The 25,807-nt window shown below is 39.1% G+C and overlaps 1 protein-coding gene across 1 annotated transcript in view; it reads right to left on the bottom strand.

Moving 5' to 3' along the window:
- The window catches only part of Cfap95 (cilia and flagella associated protein 95), a 100,218-nt gene that overhangs the window by 13,119 nt on the left and 61,292 nt on the right, over positions 1 to 25,807 (bottom strand). Inside the window, exons 3-5 of the mRNA XM_034484662.2 lie at positions 22,087 to 22,205; positions 21,262 to 21,330; positions 2,545 to 2,602 (exon numbers count right to left, since the gene is read on the bottom strand). Of these exons, the coding sequence (XP_034340553.1) occupies positions 2,545 to 2,602; positions 21,262 to 21,330; positions 22,087 to 22,205 (246 nt within the window). The remainder of the gene's footprint in view (positions 1 to 2,544; positions 2,603 to 21,261; positions 21,331 to 22,086; positions 22,206 to 25,807) is intronic.

Here is a 25,807-nt window from a genome sequence, read left to right on the forward strand (position 1 = left end):
TTTAGTTTATATTTTATCACAGTGACAGAGATGAAATTAGAACTCACAACTTCATTTAGTTTAAAGATAGAACCAGATATTGTGAAAATAATGGACCATGTCTGAAATAATGTGTTCATTTCCTTATGCTTTAAAACAATATCTTGTGTTTATTTATTCTGGAGGAGAAACTCATGTGTCATGATGCATATGGAAGTCAGAGAACAACTTTTGTGTGTCAGTTCCCTCCATCCTCTAGTGGATGCTAAGGATGAACTTAGGATGCCAGGCTTGGTGGTTAATGCCTTTGCCTTCTCAGTCATCTCTGTATGTGGACTATAATTTTTATTATAAATCATAGGTCCTGTTGCATTGGAAATTTTTAAAAAATTAAAAGATAAAGAAAATCACCAATTTCGGCAACATTTTGAGAGCTTCTCCATGTTTTTTAATTGAATGTGTATTTTCATATAGTTTTGATGAAATACACATGTTTATGTTAATTTTTAACCTTCACTGAAGATTTATTAAGAACTATTCAAGAAGAACATAAAGGCTTCACAATGCCACCTGTGATTATAGAATACGAACATTATCCCTAATATTATATACTGATGTACTCTCCAGATTTTGTTATTATAAGTAGCACACTGACTAGTTTATTTGGCTATACTTTTATCTTTATTTCGAATTATTTTCATTTGAAGAAAATCCCTTAAAGGAGACCTATTGGGCTAAATGGTAACCTATTAAGACTGACAAATTTCTTTCAGGAAGTATGAAAACATCCATACTCTGCCTAACAAAAAATGAAACTAACCATCTCATTCCATCTTTATTCCCATTCATTATTTGTAAAAATATTGCCAATTTTATTAGCAAAAGATCTTAATTTAACTCATATTTCCTACTTTTTTATTAATTGTATTTCCTACTATAAAACTTGCATATATGTTTTCTATGCTCATTTCTGTGAGATCTTCAACATTTTTCTTGCAATAATTGTTCTTATATGTGTTAAATTTATCTACCTACAAGCTATCATATTTCCTGTTTTTACATATTAAGAGTTATTTTCAATAGAAAAAATAACATGAATGTAATATTTATGATATCATAAATTCTTTTCTTATCTAAACTAATAAAAGCTAAATCAGTTTTACAACTTTTTCCAAACATTCCTATTTGCTTATTCTATTTGTTCATTCAAATAACTCTTATTATCTTAAATTCTGATAGAAGGCAAAATCCATTGAGGTTTTAGTTATATTAAACTTGTGCATTTCATTTATAATTAGTTTTCTAGTCTTGTCTCCTCCATACAGCTCTTGGGACCTTCAATTTTTGTTTTTATTAAGCAAATGAAAGAACTCAACAACTCCATCCTCTTCTTGAGTTCCTCAGGAGCTGGACCAACCAGAAGCTGCAGTTAGACTCCGCCTTAGCCAAGATGGATACCCAAGATGGTTTTCCTTATCTCTAGCCACGCCCTTTAATGTTCTTCCCCTGCCTCTCCCTTTAGTGGTAATCTGGTTACTTAGGACTGCAAAAGATGAAGTAACTAGCACAAGGTCTTTTCTATCATGCTTGGCTGACCAAATGAGTCACCTGACAGCCCAGATTCTAGTGGCATAGTCACCCCTTGGTGAGGAAGGAGCCTTTGCAAGTTAGAAAGTCTCTTTCTTTGGGTCTAAATAGCCATATTTCTTGCATTGGCCTTAGAAAGATTCTCTTCAAAAAAGTATTTCATGTTGTGTTGCTATAATTATTTGTATGTTTTTCTCCTTTACAATTTACTGACTAGTTAGTGTGGGAAGAATGAAACGTTTATTCGCCCTGTTTACTTTGCAGTTTACCATCTTGATTCTTCTAAGTAGATAACCATAGCATTTGAGAGAATAATAGCACTTTCCTTATTTGTCAATAGTTAAGTATTTTAATTCTATCTCAGAGATATTTTACTGGCTAAGATTCATCAGGTAAATATAGTAGGAATGCTCCTTTATTTAGTTTCTATTATATACTTTCTTCTCTCCCCTTTCCCCCTTTCTCCCCCCTACCACTCCCCTCTCTTCTTTATTCTCCAACTTTTTATTCTTGAGGTCAACACAAAACTTTTCACAGACTATTGAGGCTTTCCTTCCAGCCTGCTGCCTAATTGTTAAAATATAAATATATTCAAAGCTATAATAAACTGGGCACCTAAAAAAAAAAAATCAATGCTCAATTTCCCAGAGCTAAATTAAGTTCTATACTTGTATATGCTCATAAGATAAAAGTAAATAGGAAGGTGTTTTTCATTCCCAGTAAGTCCCATTCAGGGCGGAGGCAATAAACAAACAAGGAACAAAGTGATAAATATGTCTTAGATATTGTAATACTTTCTCCCCTAAAAAGTCCATTAATTTCAAAAATCAACAATAGCTATTATACATCCTATTGAATCTCTTAATAAATATAAGATATCATAAATCTCAACAATCCCTTTTCCCCAAGACTGACTTATGCTCTAGATGTGATGAGCTACACACACAAGTTGGATTAGAATGTGATTCTTGTACTTACAGGTGATGGATATTCATACTGTGGAGCATAATCTTCAGAGTATGTTGTTGAAAAACACCTGGGAAGGAGAAGCCAAGATGTCAGACAAAAAAATGTCTCCCAAAAGAAAGATACTGACATAAAACATGCTTCAGGAAAAATTTAAGTCCAGTCTTCCCAGGCCCACCACAGTTTTACCTGTCTCCAGCAAACATTCCTTCAATTACTTCTAATTCTAAGGCAGTGTGCTCCTGTACTAATACATATAGCTACCAAGTCCCATGTCTGCATCTTAGGTTCTCTGTGGTCTCCAGATTCTATCACCACTTTCTGCCTCAAAAATCCTTTGACTTCATGTTCCACACTCTCTGCTAAATAATGACTGAAGAGATTGTGATAGACACCCAGGTGGCCAGTAGAAAGAATGGAAACAGGCAACCTTGGGAGGTAGGAGGTAGTGGGACCCTCTAGAGTGTATTGGAGACCTGGGAGGTGAGAGACTGTCAGGACTAAAAGGGAGGTAGTTGTTTCTGTCTGAAAGATCTGCAGGGACAAAAATGGAGAAAAACATGAGAGAAAGGAGGTTCAGTGACAGGCCAAAATTGGGATTTAGATCACGGGGCCTGACACTGTTACTGATGCTGTGGTGTGATTCCAGACAGGAGCCTAGCATGGCTGCCCTCTGAGAGGCCCAACAAGCAGCTGAAAAAGTCAGATGCAGATACTAGCATCCAATCAATGGACTGAAGCTAGGGACCCCTGTGGTTTAATTGGGGAAAAATATAGAAGAAGCTGAGGAGGCCCCATTGCAAAACCAACAGCCTCAACTGACCTGGAACCTTGAGATATCTCAAATACTGAGCCACCAACCAGGCAGTATACAGCAGCTGATATGAGGTTCCCTAACACATATGCACCAAAGGACTGCCTGGTCTGGCCTCAGTGAGAGAAGATGCACCTAACCCTTGAGAGACATGAGGCCCCAGAGGTCTGCTGAGGTGGGGGTGGAGGGAACATCTCTTTGGAGGTATGGAATGGGGAGCAGTTGGGGGTAGGGTGCAGATCAAGATGGAGATGAAGACAGGACTGTAAAAAAGGATTAAAGAATTTAAAAAACAACAACAAAACAAAACAAAAAGAAAAAAAGAAAGACCATTACCCATGGTAAAAGAGCAACTCAACCAAGAATATGCATAAGAATCCTACATCAACATACCTACAATATGTAAGATACATAAGGCAGAAAAGGGCAAGATCCCAAAGATAAAACACAGCCACAGAAGAACACTGTAAAACATCCTTCCCACCATTGGTTTCTTAGTCCCAAATCTACCCATAGCCTCCAAAACCCACAAACAAGGGTAGGTCAACAACAAAGACAATTAAGTTGCTCACTTGTCCCTAAGGAGAACATAATGGAGCGTAGAAAATACTAGTTTAAATAAGTTCATAGCTGCTCCTGCTCCAGACCCAACAGACCATATCAAAATGGACCTGTTTGTGACAAACTCATGCCAGTCAGGCCCAACTAACTTCAAGGATATGGGGACCCAGAAGACTTTAACCTTAACAAGGAACAAAAGTTATTCAAGTCTTTTGTTCCTGCTTCCTTCCATACTTTCTATCAAAACAGCCTTGTCCACTTAGCTCACAGGAACACTCCATTTTCTTTTATAGAATAAGGTATTTTCTGAGTCTAGACTTGTGAATAAAAACCAGGGGGACCTTTATATTGGCTACAATCTTGACTTTGACTCTACATACTTCAAATTGTATATGGATAGGTTTTTTAAAATCCTGCCTATAGAGCTAAATCAAAACACACATGGAACCAGATTCTGGCAGGAATTACAGGGGAAGAAAAGGTAGCAATGGCCCATGGATAGATAGAACATCATGGATGTCACCTCCAGAAACATCATCCAACCCTGATTGGGAGAGGTGCTGCAATGGAAGGATATGAACCACCATTTTCAAGTAGGAAGTAACAGACTGACAGTTCTGCGAAGGTATTGTTTTAGGAACTGAGAGAATCCTGGAGCTGTGATGCAGCCTAATAGTGTCAGCAGGCCTCCACTTCATACCCCACCCCAAGTGTCAATTAAATGTTGCTTTGTAGTCTAACAGAAGATGGCACTCTTGAACTAAGATAATGAGCAAACTTCCCACACATCCCATTTCCCTCAGCAGTATTATCTGGATGGGATGACCTGGGGTTGTCCAGGAAAACCCAATGTAATTAAAATAAGTAGAAATAGGTAACACTAGTATGATGACAGTGAGAATCAAAATTAAGCTCATGAATATCCTTTCCTCCAGAAATTCTCCCTATCACTGACTGAGCCCTCTATCAAGCCTGCTTCATTAAACAGAGCTTAGAAAAAAGCAGAGCCTAAAAAATGAAACAAAAATGAGTGTACAACAATACTTAGAGTAGGAATGCAAAATGTTGCCCTCCAAAGAGAAAAAAAATTAGAAAATTTGAGAGAATCTACAAAACATACCAAGCAAGTTCCAAACAAGGTTATCAAATACAAGATTGTTATACAAAGAATGTACCCGCAAACAAAGAATGGCAATGTGGACGTGGAAAGTTCTCACAGTTGTACCACGTTCTCTAAGTTTCCTAGACGAATCGATATAACTAAAGCTAAATGATACATCTACAAAGAACTTATAAAATTTTGTTGGTTATTGAATAATTCTTATGAATGAGACAATTCATTGATGATCATCATTTTTCCAGCTGACTGATTAAATGTCACGAATCAGAATAAAAGGCATTTCTTGAAATTTGACCAAAAAAACCCCTAATAGACATAGAATTTCATAAAATGGAAATGGAATGTTGACAATTTGGAAAAGAAAAACAAACTGGTTGAACTCACTCCACAAGGTACAAAGAAATAGATAATGTCACAGTAATTAAGACCGTGCTGTTATTGAAGGTATATACAAATAGACCAGCAGGATAGACCTCAGAGCTCAGAAATCCAGCTGCTTAAGTGTGGCTATGCATCTCTGATGGAAAGGGCTTAATGACAAAATGGTGAGCAAAATAATGTTGCAACAACTAGCCAGTCTCATGTTACAAGCATGCAAGGGCATTATATATAGGTTATGCAGCTTCTAAGGAGTTAACAGTTTGATATACCATATAGTATGTCTTTTCTTCTAATGGCCAAAATAATGGCCACACATAAAGTTACAAAGAAAGTTCAAAAAAGATATTTGCATACACTTTACCAAGACAGAATTAGTTCCCAGAATAAAAAAATTAAAATTTTTGTAAATGAAGTAAATAAGTTTTAAAAAATCCTAATAGGAAAATCAACTGAAGCTACACACAGGAGGTTTGAAAAAGAAATCAGGAAGGGGGTCCATTTTTAGGTTCAAGCCATGTACTTTGGCTACCAACATGTTGAGGCTGGCAAGCCAAAGATGGGTAAGATTCTGCACAGAGCCTTACCAACCTAAGACAGAAGTACATTGCTTTTGATAATGCATATTCCATGACAGGTAAGGAAGCCATTCTTATCAGAATGACCTAAGACAGGTTCAGTCTTGTTAATGAAATAAAAAAAGGTGGAGAGGCAGAGAGCCTTTGGGGCTGCTTGGCAAAAAGCTGACATGAGCCAAGGACAAGGAAATGGGCTGCATGTCAGGAATATAACATTGGCCAATGACAAGGAAGTAGGCTTCAGGCAGGAATCTGACATTAGGCTAGAACAAAGAAGAAAATTTCAGGCAGGAATCTAAATCTTAGGCTAAAACAAAGAAGTAATTTCAGACAGGAATCTAAATTTTAGGCTAGAACAAGAAAGTAGGCTTCAGACATGAAAATGACTTTGGGCTAGGACAGGGAAGTTGGCTCAGATATTTTGGTCATCCTGATAAGCCTTTAGAAACAGTGATCATGGAAGTGTTCATGGAATTTTGTTTATTGCCATGCTTGTTCTTTGACTATTTGTATCTATTGTATTGCTAGTCCCTCAACCTAGAACTGACCTTAATATTTGCATGTAATTAAAATGGTATAAAAGCAAAAAGGAGGAGGGGGGATGGTATAGAGTTTCTAGGGAGGGGAAATGGGGAAAGGGGATGACATCTGAAATGTAAATAAATTAAATATCCAATAAAAAAGTCAAACAAAATAAAAATAAAATTCTCATTAATGAGTTTGCATACACACACACACACACACACACACACACACAAGAAAGTAATCAAGAAGGGTCATTGCTGTTGAACAATAAATTCAGTTATAAATCCAGTAATTAGTGAAATGTAAAGTAAAAAATACAATGCAGTACCATTTTATCTACATTAGATTATTAATAAAGAACATTTATAAATGTTTATGGAGGTGTGAAAGAGTAAGTATTCATATACTCTTGGTGTATCCAGAATCTTGTGAATATGGGGTTAAAGGTAGATCTGTCAGGTCTAGAGTACAATCAGAAGACTCCGGTGTCAATACACAATCAGGCTCAATGGTAGTCTATAGTGAGTTAAGCCATAATTGAGAACCACTGGGAACAACCCTGTGCCTTGTGGGATCAGCTTTACCTCTGCCTTTCCTGTCTAGAGCTGATAGGTCCAAAGTCAAACTTAGGACTGACTCTTTTGGGATTTCCCTTAGTAGAAACTGAAAGAAAAGTGCCAGTCACTCTTCTGAGACAGGAGCTGCAGAATGTAATGCCTCCACTTCAGAGAAGAAGCTACAGGAAGAAAATGCTACAGGACTGGCATCCTAACTGCAGGCTCCCCCACTGATTTTGCCATGGGGTCTTTTCACAAACTTACCCTTTGACTATGATGACCTTGTGTCTCTGTTACCTACAACTAGAGTCCCATTTCAGAGCCTGTGGCCATTAATCATCGTAATCATATAATTCCCCTTGTTCAGAGTCTAAACATTCAGATCGTAAGCTGGCTCTCCATATGGCTTCCTCAGAGGGCGAATGCTTCATTAGGCTGACTTAACTATTTGATGTGCTTCAAATTTTTATTTCTCATTATAAGTTAACTAATTAGAATCCTGTACGTGTGTGTGTGTGCATGCACACGTGCATGCATATGTGTGACATACACTCACACACATGCACAGAGGGGGAGAGAGAGAGAGAGAGAGAGAGAGAGAGAGAGAGAGAGAGAGAGAGAGATTATTGAGCATAAGTCGGTCTCTGTGAGTCAGATAAATGCTGAAACACAGATAAAAATGGCCTTTCTAGAAATATAAAACTGAAGACCAGATGCTGGTAGATTCATGAGGACAATGCTACCCTGTCAGGATGTCTGGAAGCTGGACAGCTGGCTTTCATCTGCTACCACCCACGATTTGCCACACATACCCTCACTGACCTTTAACAAGCACAGAGAATAACCAAAGGTGTTTAGTGAGATGAGCAAGTCTGATACTGATCATTAGAGCTGTGGCACTAGTTAAAATACCTACATGAGCATGAACACAAGGCAAAATGTAGATGGGTGACAAAACGATGCACCCCAACCCACAGAGTTCCCCTAGCTTGCAAAACCCTTAAAGTGTAATTGCTTATTTCCTTTTTCATCTGAGGCTGGTAGAGGGAGGGGGTGGTGGCTATTTTCTTTCCTCTTGTCCTCAGAGCTAGAACTTGTATACAATATACTTACCATATCACATGATGTTATCTAAATATGAGTGACTCAAAGAAACAAATAATTAATTTCAAATTAATCTCTTCCCTGGCAACAGTAGAGGTACCTATTATTAAGCCAAGTATAGCCACTGACAGCCAAGGGGTACTCATATTATGGGTGAGAGGAGAAAGTTTATGCACTACATCCATTCTTAACCACCATTTTCCTTTAAATTGTATGTCAATCTAGATGTGGTTGTTACAAGTCTATAATCCCAGCATTTGGCAAGTAGAGGCAGGGGGATCAGGAGGCCAAGGCCATTCTTGGCAGCACAGCAAGCTGGAGACTAGCCTGAATTACATGAGATACCATCTTCCCCTGACAATCTTACATTAAACTGACTTGAATGCACTTGTCATTTCTTCCTGCATTTACCTCCTGATTAAATCAGATGAAATTCATTAGCTGTTCAGCAGCTTCCAAATACAGGGAGATTTTTAGAGACTACCTCCTAAGAAACTAATAAGTACATGATGGAGAGCAAAGATGAACAGCAGGACAATTAGAATCTGCAGTTAATCCTGATCCATGGTCTTGCTAAAAATCCCTAGCCGGTTTGTAAGCCTTCTCCCCTATCAGGGACACAATGATATGAGCCAAATTTTCTCCTTTCTGCTTTGCCTTTAAGTCATTCTGGAACATTCAGACAGTCACTTAAACACTCTGTATCTTAACGCCTCCCATTCATAAATATTTATAAAATAGATGAGTGGATTAATTAACGGGCAATCAGATTCCTAACTTCTGTGCTTTAATTTCTTCCTCCACACAGTTAAGGTCAACCCCACCCAAATGACCTTGGATGACCTTTAGGAAGGAGAGATTGCAGATGAAACATGTGGGATGTGTAATATACATTTAAAGTGTGAAACACAGTGTAGTGATTGATGAAACACTCTACCATCAACTGGACCGAGACAAAATAAAAACCAAGTTCTACTGATTTCTAGGACCCTTTCTGATTTTCAGAAAAATTGCCACATCCCACTGAGCCCTATTTGGTGAGATTTGTTGTAGCATCTAAAGTATCCTGCGATGGTATTATCTCGTTATTCTTAAAAGAGCTGTAAGGTGGAGAATGGACAAAAGGGACAAAGCGGGGAGTAGGGGGGAGGAAGCAGCTTTGATACTGATATTAGCAAATGAGGATGGGTCTGTCTGTCCTCCGGTCTCAGTCATCTGACTGAGATGGTGCCACAGCAAACAGCCTCATCCTCCTCTGGATACCCAAGCTGGAAGGCAAGGAACCAACCTGAAGTCACCTCACCCCCACAATTAACTAGTAATCCAGCAAATGTCAATTCTTTCTCAATGCACCAAGAACCTGCATCCTTCTCTCCTGCCACGCTGCCGTTGATGGAGAGCAGGCTCTTGATATATTCAAGAACCTCCTGATGATGGTCTCTGTTGTCTACTAGTTTTGTGATTTCTTAAACACAAATATCTGGGTTTCCCCCAGTGCTTGAAAACCTTTCTCATCACTGACATGATCAACCCCAAATTCCTCAGGCCCTGGTCCCTCAGCTGTCATGACTTCAGACTCACCCCAGAATAAGGTGAGTAAAAGAATAAAGCATCCATGTTTAAGTATTACTTTATGTAAATGAAAGCACAGACTCAAATATAGACAGCAACAAAGGTTTCTATGATTCTAGAAGGTTCCTATTTTCTTTAAGCCACAGCTCTACCTCTATCTCTGCAGATAGAAACCAGCTAAAGACTTGAAGTGATTGCTAAATACTTTGCAAATGACAACTATGTAACTTATAACTGCAGATTCAGTCCAACATAGGCCCCACTCTCCCTGACTCTGTGTATCCTCTGTGCTCTATGCATTTTATTCCATTGATCTGGCAGCGCAGGTGTTACTCTACCTGGAACTCTGGCGTGGGACATAAGGAAATGACAGATGTGTGTGAACTCCCACATTGTGACAATTTGAAAATCTTCACCACTCATCTTGGGCTCTGTTGTGGTTGCATTTTGTAATGAAGATTGCTTATGTTTTTGGTGTGCTGTGTGATGTTTTGATATCCTTGAATACAATGTTAATATTAATGATTGAATATTAATTATTAATTATTATCAAATAACTAATACTAACACTATTAACACAGCTAAACTCACAAAAAATATCTTCCCACTGTTGCCTTTTATTTTAGGGGTTTGAATTCTCATGATCTGCTACCAAATGTCACATGTGCAATCCTAAAATATTAACTACAACCCATAACAGAACAATGGATCTCTAGAATTTATTCATTCTTCAGGATAGAAATTTTATAGCCTTGGATCAACATTGTTCCATATACTCCATCTTCCGGGCCCTGGTAACTAACATTCTACAGTCTGCTTCTAGGAATTCAACCTTTTGTATTTCACATATAAATGACATAGTGCAGTATATTTTTTATGTGTATAGTTCACTTAACATGATGCTCTCTGACTTCACTTATGTTTCAAAATAGGACTTCTATGTTTAAGGCTCCACTGTAGATGTGTACCACAAAGTTTTTCTCATTTGCTCATTAATGGATTCATGGGTTGATGCTATATCTTTGCTAATTGTGAATTATGCTGCAATAAAATCCAGTGTATAGATCCCTCTATGAGATAGCAATTCACTTTCTTTGGGTATACACACAAAAATGGGGGCACCACATCATAGAACAGTACTATTTGAAAAATCCTGAGTAATTTCTGTACTTTTTTTCACCATAGCCTCTGGACTTTACATGCCTAGCAACATATGAAAGTTCTAGTTTCTCCATATGCACAGGCAAACTTGTCATTTTTGTCTCCTTGATAACATCCATCTTAACAGGAATGAGGTGGTGTTTCATCATGGGTTTGGTTGTGTGTGTGTGTGTGCATGTGTGTGCATGTGCATATGGAGGCCGGAAGTCAACCTCAGGAGCTAGCCATCTTGTTTGTTGAGACATGGTCTCCCCCATTGACTAGCTGGCTAGCCTATGAGTGCCAGGAGTCCTCCTTTATTGACAATGAGCCCCAGGAGTCCTTAACTGGCCAATGAGCTCCAATGATCCTTTTGTATGACCAATGAGCTCCAAAGATTCTCCTGTCACACACCAATGATTGAAAATGAACAATGCGGCTCCAGGAAGCCTCCTATCACTGAGCTCCAGTGTCTTTCTGTCTCTGCCTCCTCAGCACTGATACTATAAGCACATGACACCATACCTAACTTTTCACAAGTGTGCTGGAGATTGAACTCAGGTAACTCATGCAACCACTTTACCGACTGAATCCTCAGGCCCTGGATTTAATTTTTGTTTTCCTGATTAGGCAAGTTGAACATCTCTACTTAGCAATGGCAAAACTAATCCTACAGGTCTAATATTGGAAGAAATACTACATAAGCATGGTACTTAGAGACAGGAAGATGCTCAATTATCTATCTCTGTAGACTCGAAGCTAGTAGCAAAAACCAGCCACTTTATTATCTCTGATTATTTGGTGGGATGATTGGGCTCAGCTGGGTTTTCTGTTCCCTGTGATGTCAGAACCACTGTGCTAACTAAGACAGCTCACTTTGACTCTTGGTAGTTTTTCTTATTATTATGTAAGAACTCAGCAGGAGATGTCAATACAGCTTGTCGTCTTACCTCCATGCTACTGCTGTATGCATTTTAAGCTTCACAGTATATCAGCTGGAGACCAAGAATTGGAAAGTCGAAACTGTTTTTGTAAGGTCTGTACTGGAAAGTTTAGAATCTCATTTCTGCAACACTCTGTCACAACCATCACGAATCACGAGCCCAGCAGCAGAGGGAGGCAAATAACAGCTGACTCTTTCTGTCACATGCAGAGAGAGGAGAAACTACTGCAGCCACCTGAAAGGCGACAACCACAATAGGCAATCAAGGGTGCCTAACTCTATCATCTTGATTACCTCGTTGAGCATATCTGAAAACCCAAGAGGTTCAACTCTGTGGATGGAACTTGAAAAGCTACTGTAATGGATTCCGATGTAGAAGCTAAACAGGGAACAAAGGACAGTGTGAGTCAGCCATTTGTCAGCTATGACATCAAACCTCTGGATCCAAGAGACACTATATCACATGCTTTGACATAAATTTTGTTATCAAGTTATTTGAATTACCATGCAATGATAGCAAATGGAACAAGTTATTATTAGGTACTAAAACATTCCTTGCCTTCTGGCTACTATAAATAAAGCTGCTATGAACATAGTGGAGCATATGTCCTTGTTATATGTTGGAGTATCTTCTGGGTATATGCCCAGGAGTGGTATAGCTGGGTCCTCAGGTAATTCTATGTCCAATTTTTCTGAGGAACTGCCAGACTGATTTCCAGAGTGGTTGTACCAGCTTGCAATCCCACCAACAATGGAGGAGTGTTTCCTCTTTCTCCACATCCTTACCAGCATCTGCTATAATAGCCAGAAGCTGGAAAGAACCCAGATGTACTTCAACAGAGGAATGGATACAGAAAATGTGGTACATTTACACAATGGAATATTACTCAGTTATTAAAAACAATGAATTCGAGAAATTCTTAGGCAAATGGATGGAACTAGAAATATCATCCTGAATGACATAATCCAGTCACAAAAGAACAGAAATAGTATGCACTCTCTAATAATTGGATATTAGCCCAAAAGCTCATAATATCCGTGATACAACTCACAGACCACATGAAGCTCCTGAACAAGGAAGACCAAAGTGTGAGTGCTTTGGCCCTTCTTAGGAGGAGTAACAAAATACTCATAGGAGCAAATATGGAGACAAAGCGTGAGACAGAAACTGAAGGAGGGGCTGTTCAGAGACTGCTCCACCTGGGTATCCAACGCTTGTGCAGTCACCAAAGGTAGATGCTGATGTGGATATCAGGAAGTGCATGCTGACAGGAGCCTGATATAGCTGTCTCCTTAGAGGTCTACCAGAGCCTAAAATATTCAGAGGCGGATGCTCACAGCTAACCATTGAACTGATCATGGGGTTCCCAATGGAGGAGTAAGAGAGAAGATTGAAGGAGTTGAAAGGGTTTCCAGTCCCATGGGGAGAGCAACAATACCAACCAACCAGAGCTCCCAGGGTCTAAACCACCAGCCTGGGAGCACATAGGGAGGGACCCATGGCTCCAGCTGTATATGTAGGGGAGGATGACAATGTCAGGCATAGGTAGGTGAAGAAGTCCTTGGTCCAGTGAAGGCTAGATGCCCCAGTGTGGGGGAAATCATGGGTGGGGAGTTGGGAGGGTAGGGGGGACATATCCTCATAGAAGCAAGAGGAGGGGGATGGGATGGGGGTTCCTGGGTGGGGGAGGGAAATGAGGAAAGGGGATTACACATCTAAAATTTAAATAAAATATCCAATAGAAAAAATATTCCTTGCCAAGATACAGACCCCAAATTCCATATCAAATCAGGACTTGTACCACTACCCCAAATATTGCTATAAGGAAAAGCATCCCACTGATTTGGCAGCATATACATCAGCTGAGAAGGAGTACACTACAGACAGGGGTAATGTGAAGAGAAATAGTGATTAGTTGGCTCTAAAGTCATTTCAGCAGATTCAGTCAACTAGAAAGGCACCATCATTCAGTACATGAGGTAACCAACTCCAGGCCCAGAAGGACGATCACATGATCCCTGCCTTATAGGAGAAAGCATCTAACTAGAGTCTATGCATGCCTGAATAACCAATAGCCCCACTAGTTTAAGAAAATGAAAATTTTATTTGAACTTTAGAAGCTTAGTGTTCATAAGAGTTAATTTTATGTTAACTTGACTGGGCCAATAGATACCTAGAGAGTTAGTAAAAACACTATTTCTTTGTATGCTTGTGGGGTTGTCTATGAAAGAGATTAGCATTTGAATGAGACTGAGTAAGGATGTCCCCCACCTATGTGAGTGCACATCCTCCAGCCCAGGGACAGTCCTAACAGAACAAAAAGCAGAAGGACCATATCTATTCTCCTTGTGCTAGGATGTCATGGTCTCCCACTGCAGACACCCTGAACTCCTTGTCCTCAGGACTTAGGATTCTAAACTTCCACTCAATCCCCATTCCAAGTTCACATGCCTGGAGAATTGGATCCAGGGCTTATACCTCAGCTCCCTTGTATGTAAATTATACCAATGGTTTTTATGGTTCTGTGGCTTGCAGAGAGCAGAACTTCTTAGGCTCCATGTGAGACAATTCCTGAAATAAAATATCCTCATGTGCAATCATTGCCCTGGGATCGGGTCCCAGCCTGCCTAATGTAGCAATTATTATCCCCTTGTATACAAAAGAAAGTGATGTATGGGGAATGAAAGTATAAATCAAAATTCTAATTGTTCTACCATTCTCCTGAACAACACACATCATCTCAGACCATAGATTTTGGTGTTAAGAAATTATTACATTTATTATTGTGTGTGGTTGGTGGCTGTGCTCACATGCCATGGCATGTTTGTGGACATCCAAAGACAATGTCCAAGAATCAGTTCTCTCTTTCCATTAGCTATATCCTGGGAATTAAACTCAGGTCACCCTATTTGGTGGCAAGTGCCTTTACTTGCTGAGTTGAATCACACATCTAAATGTCTCAGCTCAGTTCCTGACTTGTTATTAAATACCACCTGTGAGAGTTTGGACACATTAGTTTGGTCTCTGTGCATATGTTTTACTCTCTACAGAATGCAAATGATGAGATCAATTTAAAGAACTCTTAGAAGAAATGGATTAACATATACAAAGCCATTGGAAGAGTGTCAATACATAATTAGCTATTTAGAAACATTTGCTTTCATTAGTTTTACTCCCATATTTACAAGATATTGGAGCCCAACTCAAACTTGAGTAATGAAGGGAAATACTAGCAAATACAACAGGATGTCAGCAGAGTCCCTGTTTTCTAGATCTACTTAACTTGACTTACAGATAGCTGGTCCCCCAGGAGCAAGATGTCCTCTGAACTTGAAACTAGAGCAGGAAGAGGCAATGCCCCCCTCCAAAAAAAAAAAAAAAAAAAAAAAAAAAAACATATTACTATTATAGCATGTTCCCTAAATGTCCCGGTCTGGATCATGTGACCAACACCTGGGCTTGGGGGGGTGGGGTGGTAAAGGGAACAGACTCAACCCAGCCATCACATGGCCTAGCTGAATTACAATGAATGGAAGCAAGGGTTGCCAAGAGAACAAGCCTAGACACACAAATCATAAAGCTCCTACAGGAGCTGGAGATAAGAATAAAGTTCAGATCTGCTCCCCTTCTGTTCTGCCATCTTTCCTCCACCCCCACACTCCTTGTCACCGTTTCTTTATTATTATTTACTCCACATCTTCACAGAGACTTTTTTTTTTACAGTGTTTTCTTTCTCAAAATATGTTCAGCAACAAGGTGGTATATCACCAAGAGACAAGCCATCACACAGTAAGCAGGAAAGACAAGAAATACCTTCCTTCATCCTTTCAGAACGAAAAGACAAAGAGAACAAAAACACTCTTGTGATTTATAGGCAGTCCCCCTTTCCTCCCAAGAGTGCAGCAGATTTTAGAGATGCTGGCTGCCTCATGAGAGGAATGAACCACAAGAATTACAACTGTGGTCTGAGCTTGCTACCGTTACTGTAAAGAGCCCGCTTCGCACACATGGAGACGAGCTCCCTGCCAATAATGGACACTTAACTGCCTCAACTACCTATGGGTCTCATTTAATCTGCCCATTTAGATACCTTTCCCTCTGCAGCCATCAAGTTAGCACAGGAAAAGGATTTTACAGATCATTTGGTTCAAACCCTTCATGTTCCAGATGAAAGCAAGAGAGGTTTATTAGCCAAGAGCAAGGTCACCTAGTAGGTTCTGGATAGGTCCAGAAGTAGGTCCCAGGTTCCCTCTATATACTATGCTTGTTTGGAGAAGTCATTTCTGTCAAAAGCTACCCAGTGACCAATATACTGTTAATTTTCTCTTCCATATTATGGAAACAAGACATATTTATTACAAAGTTTCAATAAATATGCACCAATCGCTGTCACGGGAGGCATAACAATGACAAGATATAGGGCTCAGAGCTGACTTTGTTCAAAGTCTTCCTTGGGTATTTCTCCACTCAGCAATGGGTGTTCAGTACTGGATTTCTCTCAATTAATGCCAGCTCCTATGGACATACTTCTCACTTTACAAATACTTTGTGCCAGAATTGAATTTTTCTCCATTCGAAAAGGAAAAAGAGAAGGAAGGAAGGCAGGCAGGCAGCCCTGATATCTCCTATGAACTCTTATTACAAGACCGCACATAGTTGTGTGTAGGTGTGTGTGTGTGTGTGTGTTCTGATAGCTAAGACCTTCACATAAAATGAATTAGTATTAGATAATCAGATGGTCAAGGACCCACTTACAAATTTTCCATTCATCGTAAATAATATGTCCAAATTAAGTTTAATTTACTTTATAGGCAAAGAAAAAACTTAAGTTAACATATTTGGCAATGCATGTTCCTGTTCTCCTCTCTATGTGTATTAAGGAGTTGTGCCTTCCCACCACTGTCTTTACCTAACTGTCTGTATACATGGAATAAAAGTAACATATATTCAAGATTGTATCTCGAAGACAAGAAGCAAAAGAGCACTGTCCATATCTAAAATATCTTTGAGCATCCTTGATTTCTCAACATTCCCATCACTGGTCATGGTCAATGCCTTGGGAAACTCATTGGTAAGAATCTCATTGGCTAGATCTCAAGGGAAACACTAGATATTCAGCCTCCAAGACTACAAATGTCATTTCAAGTTTGTGTCTTTGGTGTCAATTAAGTCTCCATCTCACTGCTTTCTTGTGTTACTCTGGGTCCTCAAAGGGGATGAAACCGACAGAAAAAAAATATGGTTTATTAAATGGGGAGTTTTAGATTGTTTTACAGGATGTGATGGTAGGTCAACAATGGCTGTCTTACATTGGAGAGGGGGGTAATCAGATAGTTGCTCAGTGCATGAAGCTAGATGTCCCAGTGGTCCCAAGATGAAGCTGAAGGCCTAGAGGATTCCTAGAGAGATGCTGGGGTTTGGTCTGTATTAGAACCCCAAAGAAACTGGTTCTCACGTCAATGAAGGACAGCCTCTGGCAGGTATTACTCACATTTTAGGATGGATCTTCCTGATTCAAATAATCTGATAAAGAAAATCTCTCACAGGAGTGCCAAACAGTTTGTTTTAGCTGTTTACAGATACCATCAAATCAACAAATCAAGACTAGCCATCACATTTCTCTATGACAATTTTGCCTCAGCCCATGGCATGTGAAGAATATGCTACCCAGAAAGCTTCTTTACCTAGTTAAAGTCAGTAGTGTTGAGGCAGTGGTAGGAAATACTATAGTTCTTATATCCAGTGTTTCATTGAGGTATCTGCTACCAATTTATTAATAAATAGTGTTTTCTTCATATTAGTGAAAAGTGATGTAGCCACCATGGGTTGGGTTATGAGGAAATGAAGCAGACAGACCAACACCATTATAACATAAATGGCATTATCTAGAAATTAAGGTAACAACAGGTCCTAAAGAGCAAAGCTATATCCATATTCTAAGTTTTTTTTCTTAAGAGATAGCATGAAGTTTAAATTTACATTATGAATACAGCTTTCCTTTTATAAGCTGAAGTACATTATTTTGGTCCATTGAGCAAACTCATTCTTATTCATTGCCTTTTAAAGTTGACATTTAACTTCCACAGCTGTACAGCTAGCAAACAGCAAAAGAACTTTTAATATTCAAGAGGGTAGATTTCAAACTAGCACAGATTCCTGCTGTATGTGACATCCTGTAATTAATACGCGTGCACTGAAAGGAAGAATTACATATGGAATTAGTTGAAGAAGGTTGGAAGTTGCTCACATATTTATTTACTTGCTCATACGCATAAATCAAATTACACAAACAAGTAATTCTTGCAATTCAAACTAGTGCTGATTTCTAGAAGACTTGTGTTCTAAAGCATTTACTAAAATAGATTTGAAAATATTTGAATCTATAAGGCCTTGAATCCCTAAATCAAATAAGATAGGAATGTGATGCTCCTCTTCCCTTATAATTTGTGGTGCAACCATAGAAATAAACAATTTGTCGAAGATGTAACTATGCCATAGCTATAGTATATCAGCCTGTCTACAGCCCAGAACCCACAGGGGATGCAGGAGTGGCAGCCTTACCCTTTGAAGCACAGAATGTAGCAAGAAAAACAGGAATTGGAATCATTATACAAAAAGATGATCAGTGCTTAGACAAAAGAGGAGCACAGTGCTATGGTCAACCACAAGGAAAGACGTAACCAGGTCACAGGAGTGGGGGAGACAGTGTTAGAAGGTGGTCAGGAGACACTGCATGGTTTCAGAATTAAACTTGAAGATGTACATCAATCCTGCTTCCTCAAAGACACCATTAAAACTTCACATTGAATTTATATACTTAGGAATATACATACACACACACACCAGCAATTAATAGAGAAAAAAAAAAGACCATGAGTTTGAAAGAGAGTACAGAGTATATGGAACTGTTTTGGGGAGGAAAAGGAAGGAGAAAACAATGTAATTATATTATAATCTCAAAAATAAAATAAACTTTTAAAAACTTTATTTTTAGCATCTTTTAGAAATTAGAGCCCACAAGAACACAGAGAACAGAAGAGACAGGAGAAACAACCATTTAGAGCTCAAGAGAAGAGGAACAGTTGATCCCTGGTTTAGAAACGTTAATCCTAGATCAGCAAAGGAGTTGTGAGAAAGTATTTCCTTTGCTGTAAAGCTCCACCTCTCCCTCCTTCCTAGCTTCACCCCTCCTGGAAAGGAGTCACTGGAAAGGGTCAAAGAGAAAGTCCTTGATCAACCACACAATCTGGTGACTCTACAGTGTAGATTTAGTACTGATGTCCCAACAAGATTACCCTTGCCTTCCAGGACAAAGGCCTGTCACCCTCCAGCTGAAAGACTGGGAGCCTCCCCTAGGAACCTGTCCTGTGATTCTGCTTTGAAAGAATGGCCTCCAGGGAAACTGTGAGTCAGAAAGCCTCAGGGCTTCCTGTCTCACCACTAATCACGACCATAAATGACCAAAGACAACTCACAAGTGAAAAACTGGAATGGAGATTATATATATTATATATATGTATAATATATATAATATATATTACATATTATAGATTATATATTATATAATATATATAATATATAATATATATAATATATATTATATATGTATTATATATATCATACACACACATATATATTTCATTATATATATGTTTGTATATATATATATATATATATATATGAATGAAAACATGAAAGCAGGACACATTCAGGAGAAAGAAAACTCAAGAAAAATAGTTATTAATATCCCAAATGCAGAGAAAAAAATCCTGTGGGTATGAACTCGTGTAACAAGAGGAGAATTCAAAAGAAAGAAAAAAATAGATGTTTCGAAAGAAAACAAAGTAAGAGAGAGAGAGAAAGAGAGAGAGAGAGAGAGAGAGAGAGAGAGAAGCCAAGAAAATCAGAGGGTGCAGACAAGCAATGCCATTTCTAAATAAAGGATTTATAGAACAGAGAACAGAGAAGGTGGAATAAATCCCTAAATGCTCTTACTTCAGGTGAGTTTATAGAGTAGAGCAGCCAGCAGAGTGGTCACAAGGCCAGCATCAGTTACCATGGTGAGTCCTGCAATTCACAACTGGATACTTCTCATCATGCTCCTGCTTATATTGCTGTTTATTTAAATATGAATGATGTGTCTTCTTTAGAAAGATGGATAGGTCAGAATTATTTTTGGAATGGCAACTCTTGCTAACCTCAAGTAAATGCATTTCTTTACCCACAAAAACATCCATGTCTTGCTATACAGTTGATTCTCTTGGTTCACTGCCATGCTCCTTCCTAGGACACTGACATAAACACCAAATTAGCAAATACTAAACCAGAGGAAATGCAGGTTAGATTCCTGCAAGGCCCTGGTGGGTTTGGGTTTGGTTTGTTCCTATTTTGTTTGTGTTAGAGACAGAGTCCTACGGTGTAGCCTGGTTGGTCTCAAACATGTAATCCTCCTGCCTCTGCCTCACAGCTTGCTATGATTAGAGGTGTGAAAGAAACATCTGTAAGCTGGTCATACTTGATCAATGCACAATCTTATTTCACGTGTCTACTTAAAGACATTTAGAATATATTTGTGGTTCTGAAACAAATTGTTTTGGGAATGGTGATTCTTGCTAACCTAAAATAAATACATTTCTTTACGCATAAAAAACACCCATGTCTTGCTGTACAGGCAAACTCAAGTAAACTTAACCGCCAATTACTCTGTAATTCTTGCCTGAATGAAATTTCCTTAAAGTCTGAATTTTCTTCTCTCCAAAAGACATGCCACAGCGCTCTCGTACTTAAAAAAGAAGATATCACACTGACTCTACATGTAGGCAGGTTTTTTTTTTTTTTTTTTTTTTTTAAATGGGACTAACAAAGACATGAAAGTTAGCAAAGCACAACACTTAGCTAGGTATGAAAAGAACATGTGCTCATGTGTGAGAGCCGCCATAGCAACACATTTTTTTTTCAAACCTCAGCTAGAAGTGTGTACACAGGTGACTTAGATTATCTGCTCACACAGAGATGATCTATCTCATCAGCTTCACAAAGTACTGATTTTTCCCCCTATGCATGTTTGTTTTCCCTGTTTTGGAGAAAGGTCTCACTATGTGACCCAAGCTGACCTAGAAGTACACCCTCACTGGAGCATCCCAAGGGCTTGCGATACAAGCATGTGCCATCCTGCTATCATTCCGAGATTGCAAGTAAATGTTAGAGAGCGGAAGAATTCACAAGTAAGTACTGTTTGATTTATTATGGTCGCTGCTGTTACTATTGTCATTATTGTTAACTGATGCTATGCCTCTTTATGGACAAAAGTCCGTTACTAAAGTTCCAGACGTCATGTAAAGAATGTTTTGTTGACCTCAGGACGTTCCTCACTCTAGTAAACTAAGCTACTGAATCAACATTCTATATAATCAGGAGCAGGTTAGGAACAACTTACGGTTTTCTCGGATCTGGTGGGGATTCCATAGAAACCTCCCGAAAGCCTGTGGGAGGCAATTCTGGATCCCTGTAAGTGAGACAGTAGCTTTTAAGAAATGTAGCAGACAGTTACATTTGACATTTCAAAGCCATTCAGAACTAATTTGGGGACGACAACTTTTATGTCTGCAATGTTTATATACTTTGAAAGTGATAATAAACTGATGAGATATTTTATCATCTTTTGTCATTACTTTGGCTACATTTTTCAATAATTGCAATAGAAAGCAAAGTCTATTCGATGTATTTCTCTAGAGGGGCACTCTGCCTCTCTAGGAGAAATAAATACCTGTGAGAGACACTTAAAATACTCTGACTGCAAGAACATCAGAGCAAACAATCCTGGTTTAGTGACAGCTTACCTAATTCTAACCGTCAGGCAATATTTCTAGGCACATTTCATACTTTATTGCTTCTAGACTTCAGAACAAGCCTCTGAAGTAAGCATTTACCCATTTTATACATGTGCAAACAGGATCATAGATGCCAAGTAACTTCCATGAGTAAATTGTAGAAGCAATCTTCAAACACTTAAGTAAGGTTCAGATAGTAAGAACCCTGAGCCAGAAAGATGAGTTTTAGTTGAACCTTGAATAAATCAAACCTTGATTGGTTAACAGTTAAGAGTGAAGACTCCTTTTGCAAACAGGGTAGAGAATAAGCAGACAGTAGAGATGCTTGCAACTGAGCACTTGACGTGTGACTGGGATTACTTGCCTCTTTCCTATGAATATAAAACCTGGGGTGTGTGGGTTCTACAAGCAAAAGACGAGACAATGTATACCTTTCCAAAATCCCAGAGCACATGGTTTCGTCATTTACCAAGGCATTTTTCTTCTTCTCTACGAAGTCCTTGTTTACAAAAACTTGGGACATCTGTTCACGTGCTTCTGACATCCACCTCTGGAGAAATCGAAGCCACATATAAGAAAATTAATCACCAACAAGGTCAGCCACTAAAATATTTCCCTACTAGGGCATATTCTGATTTTAATTACTGACTCCAGATGACATTTAAAACATGAAAAACAGCTCAGAGCCACTATTTCATCATAAGTATCTGAAAATAGCAATTCCTGTATGTTGTTGGAAAATAAAAACCAGTTAGCTTCTCCTATAAAATAGGAAGTACTCGTTCAACTAGGTACTGACTCTTCCTAGTTTCTTTTCTCCTTTTTAACTCTTTTTTTTCAGGAGTGGTATGTGGTTTTGTTTGTTTGTTTGTTTGTTTGTTTGTTTTGTTTTGTTTTTTAGATTCCCTAAGAAAATTCAAAAGGTTTTCAGGGTCTTCCAATGTCACTGTCATGATCAATGTTGTCCATTCTTCTCCAAGGGGTAATTCAGTGGATTGTCAAGCAAGTGCTACAGTGAGGGATCATTTGCAAGTTACAAGGTAAACTTCCTTAGACCATGTGAGGAAGCATTGTGGGTAGCATCCAGGGAGCCTTAGAAATGGAAGTTCTTTTTTCTAAGAGCAGGAGACTGCGGTGAGCTAAGGATTCAGTATTTTTGCCATACATTGGCAGATGACCAGGACTCTAGAGGCTCAGCATAGAGAAGCAGAATTTATCACTAAGAAAATGTAGTATTTTCCTAGCCCAGAAGATTAGATTTCCCAAGGCAGCCACTGAAACTCCAGAACACAATATACTACAAAGAATGTTATTTAGGTAAAAAAAAAAAAAAAAAAAAAGAGTAGAGGGAACTGATCTTTGGAAAGCTGAAGTCTTTCGTTGCAGAATTATCAGAGTTACAGTCAAAGGCATAGTTAGAGTATAGTTTGGTTAGCACAAGTTCTGCTGTAGTTACTCAAGGCAATTTTAACCAGTGTCTTTGGTCATGGTTCCCTGATCTAGCCTTAGCCTTCTAGACTCTTGGCTTCTCTGACCACTGATCTCAGAAGACCACAACTTCCTGAATCGCATGGCCTCCCTAGCACACTTTCCCAGCTCTGACTCCATATGCTCAGTTATGTTTATTCTTGGATTTTCCTACTCACAAATTAGGAGCAAGGAAAACTGTATTGGGCTTTATATATCTTAATAGAAAGAAAAATATTTAAATGAATCTTAGGGGAAAGGTGATAAGACATTATTTTGTTTAAAGGTATAAGATTTTAAAAGTTAACATTTCAGGGCTGGAGACAAGGCTCAGAGGTTAGGGGTACTGGCTGCTCTTCCAGAAGGACCTGGATACAACTCCCAGCACCCACGTGGCAGCTCACAATTGTCTGTAACTCCAGTTCCAGCAGATATGGTACCTTCATGTAGACATACATGTAAGCTAAGTATCAATGCACATAAAAAAAACAAATTAATTTTTAAAATTTAACTTCCTAACCTTCTTTAGTTTATATGAAGCAAAGGTGTTTCCAGATATGGAAAGTTTTAGGGGTCCACATCAGAGTTAGACTATAGCAAGTAGTAGACAAACAGATAAGAAGCTGTCTGACCACAGAGTCTACTCAACGCTTCTGTGTAAGAGAAGCAAATGCTACCCACTGATATTAGGTGCTGCTTCCTCCTCTTCTTCAGTGATAGAATTTTATATTTCAGCTGGACTCGTGGAGTTATAGACTACGTTTTCCAGCCTTCCTTCACACTTTGTCAAGGTGTGCACTGCACTATGGAACACTAGTGGAAGTCACTTATACAGCTTCCTGGGGCAGTCTCTTATATTCCTGTTCCTGCTAAACTGGGGGTGAACATCATAATTGGTATCCAGCAGCCATTTTGGATCTTTCTCAAGGGGTGGCAGCGCAGAAAGCTGTAAGGAATAGGATTCTTGTGACCATCTGTGAAACTTCCATATAGTTCTAATCTGCTATCTCCCAGACCTTTTACATGAGAGTATAAAAACCTTATGTGAACAGCCTCTGTTGATTTCTGGGTCTGGGTGCTCGTAGCCAAATCTAATCCTACACCATCTTAATGTGAAAATCACTTTAGAACCTAACATAAGCATAACTCATAAAAGCACTTCCATATGTTCAAAAGGGTTTTTTGGGGATATATACATCACAAACTCGAGATAGGCAATTTGGTGTATGACATAGCTAAATCAGCACAGCAAAAACGCAGTGATAATCACTAAAATTTCAATTTGATTTGCATAATAAAATCTAGCTTGAGTCAAGTGACACTATTTTTTTAAAAAATTAAACGTTTCCAAGAAGCTCGTTTCAGAAAATCATTAATATTTCCTGTTTTCTTGGGAGACAACTATTTTAAGATCCCAATTTCTTAATTTTCATGATAAACTCCCCCATGTGTGCTGCACTTAAGAAAACCCAGTATAAAGTCTGTTTAACAGGTTAGAAATAAAGGGATAGAGAGAGTGCTGGGGCAAGTGAGAGCAGGACGGGCACTGGGTGACTCTGTGCCTTTCGGAGGAGAGATCCTAAGGAGCCGAGAGGCAACATGGCTCGTATGTATTTTTTGTGCAAACCTGCTGGGAGCCACACAAGAAGCACCCGGATCTGTGAACTTCTCCGAGTTCTCCAAGAAGTGCTCGGAGAGGTGGAAGATCATGTCTGCTAAAGAAAAGGGGAAATTTGAAGACATGGCAAAGGCTGACAAGGATTGTTATGAAAAAGAAATGAAAACCTACATTCCCCTCACAGGGAAAACCAAAAGGAAGTTCAAGGACCCGAATGCACCCAAGAGGTCTTTCGGCCTTCTTCCTGTTCTGTTCTGAGTACCGCCCCCAAATCAAGGACAAGCATCCTGGCTTATCCATCGGTGATGTTGCAAAGAAACCAGAAGAAATGTGGAACAACGCTGCAGCGGATGACAAGCAGCCCTACGAGAAGAAGGCTGCCGAGCTTGAGGAGGAGTGTGAGAAGGATATTGCTGCCTACAGAGCTAAAGGAAAACCTGATGCAGCGAAAAGGGGGTAGTCAAGGCTGAAAAGAGCAAGAAAAAGAAGGAAGATGAAGAGGGTGAGGAGGATGAAGAGGATGAGGAAGAGGAGGAAGAAGAGGAAGATGAAGGTGGTGATGAATAATTTTGCTCTAGAGCAGTTTTTTTTCTTGTCTGTGAAGCATTTAACCCCCCTGTACACAACTCACTCCTTTTAAAGAAAAACATTGAAATGCTAAAAAAAAAAAAAAAAAGAAAGAAAGAATGGGAAGGTCCAGTAATGACTCCCCACACATTACACAGGATAGGGGAAATGGGAAGGTTTCATTATGACTTCATCATACATTCTACATGTGAGGGAAGCCAGCACCCTGCTCAGTGTGGTTTACATCCTAGATGTGGCTAGGCTCATGTCAGAAGCTCCCCCACTGACAGATCTTCTTGGTTCCTATAAGGCCTAAGAACACATTGTCCTTCGCCTTCTCTGAAGGGAGTAGAAATAACTGGCCAAGTCAAGCTTTCCCACGGGCTGCTTCTAGAACTTCCTATGCTGTAGTCCTTTGACAAGTATGAGTGAAACCCCAACCTCCGAGGAACATTTACAGTCACTCTGTGATATCCTCAAGGCCTTCACTCCTACAGTTC

Source organism: Arvicanthis niloticus, chromosome 1 (assembly GCF_011762505.2).
Source record: "Arvicanthis niloticus isolate mArvNil1 chromosome 1, mArvNil1.pat.X, whole genome shotgun sequence".
NCBI lineage: Eukaryota > Metazoa > Chordata > Mammalia > Rodentia > Muridae > Arvicanthis > Arvicanthis niloticus.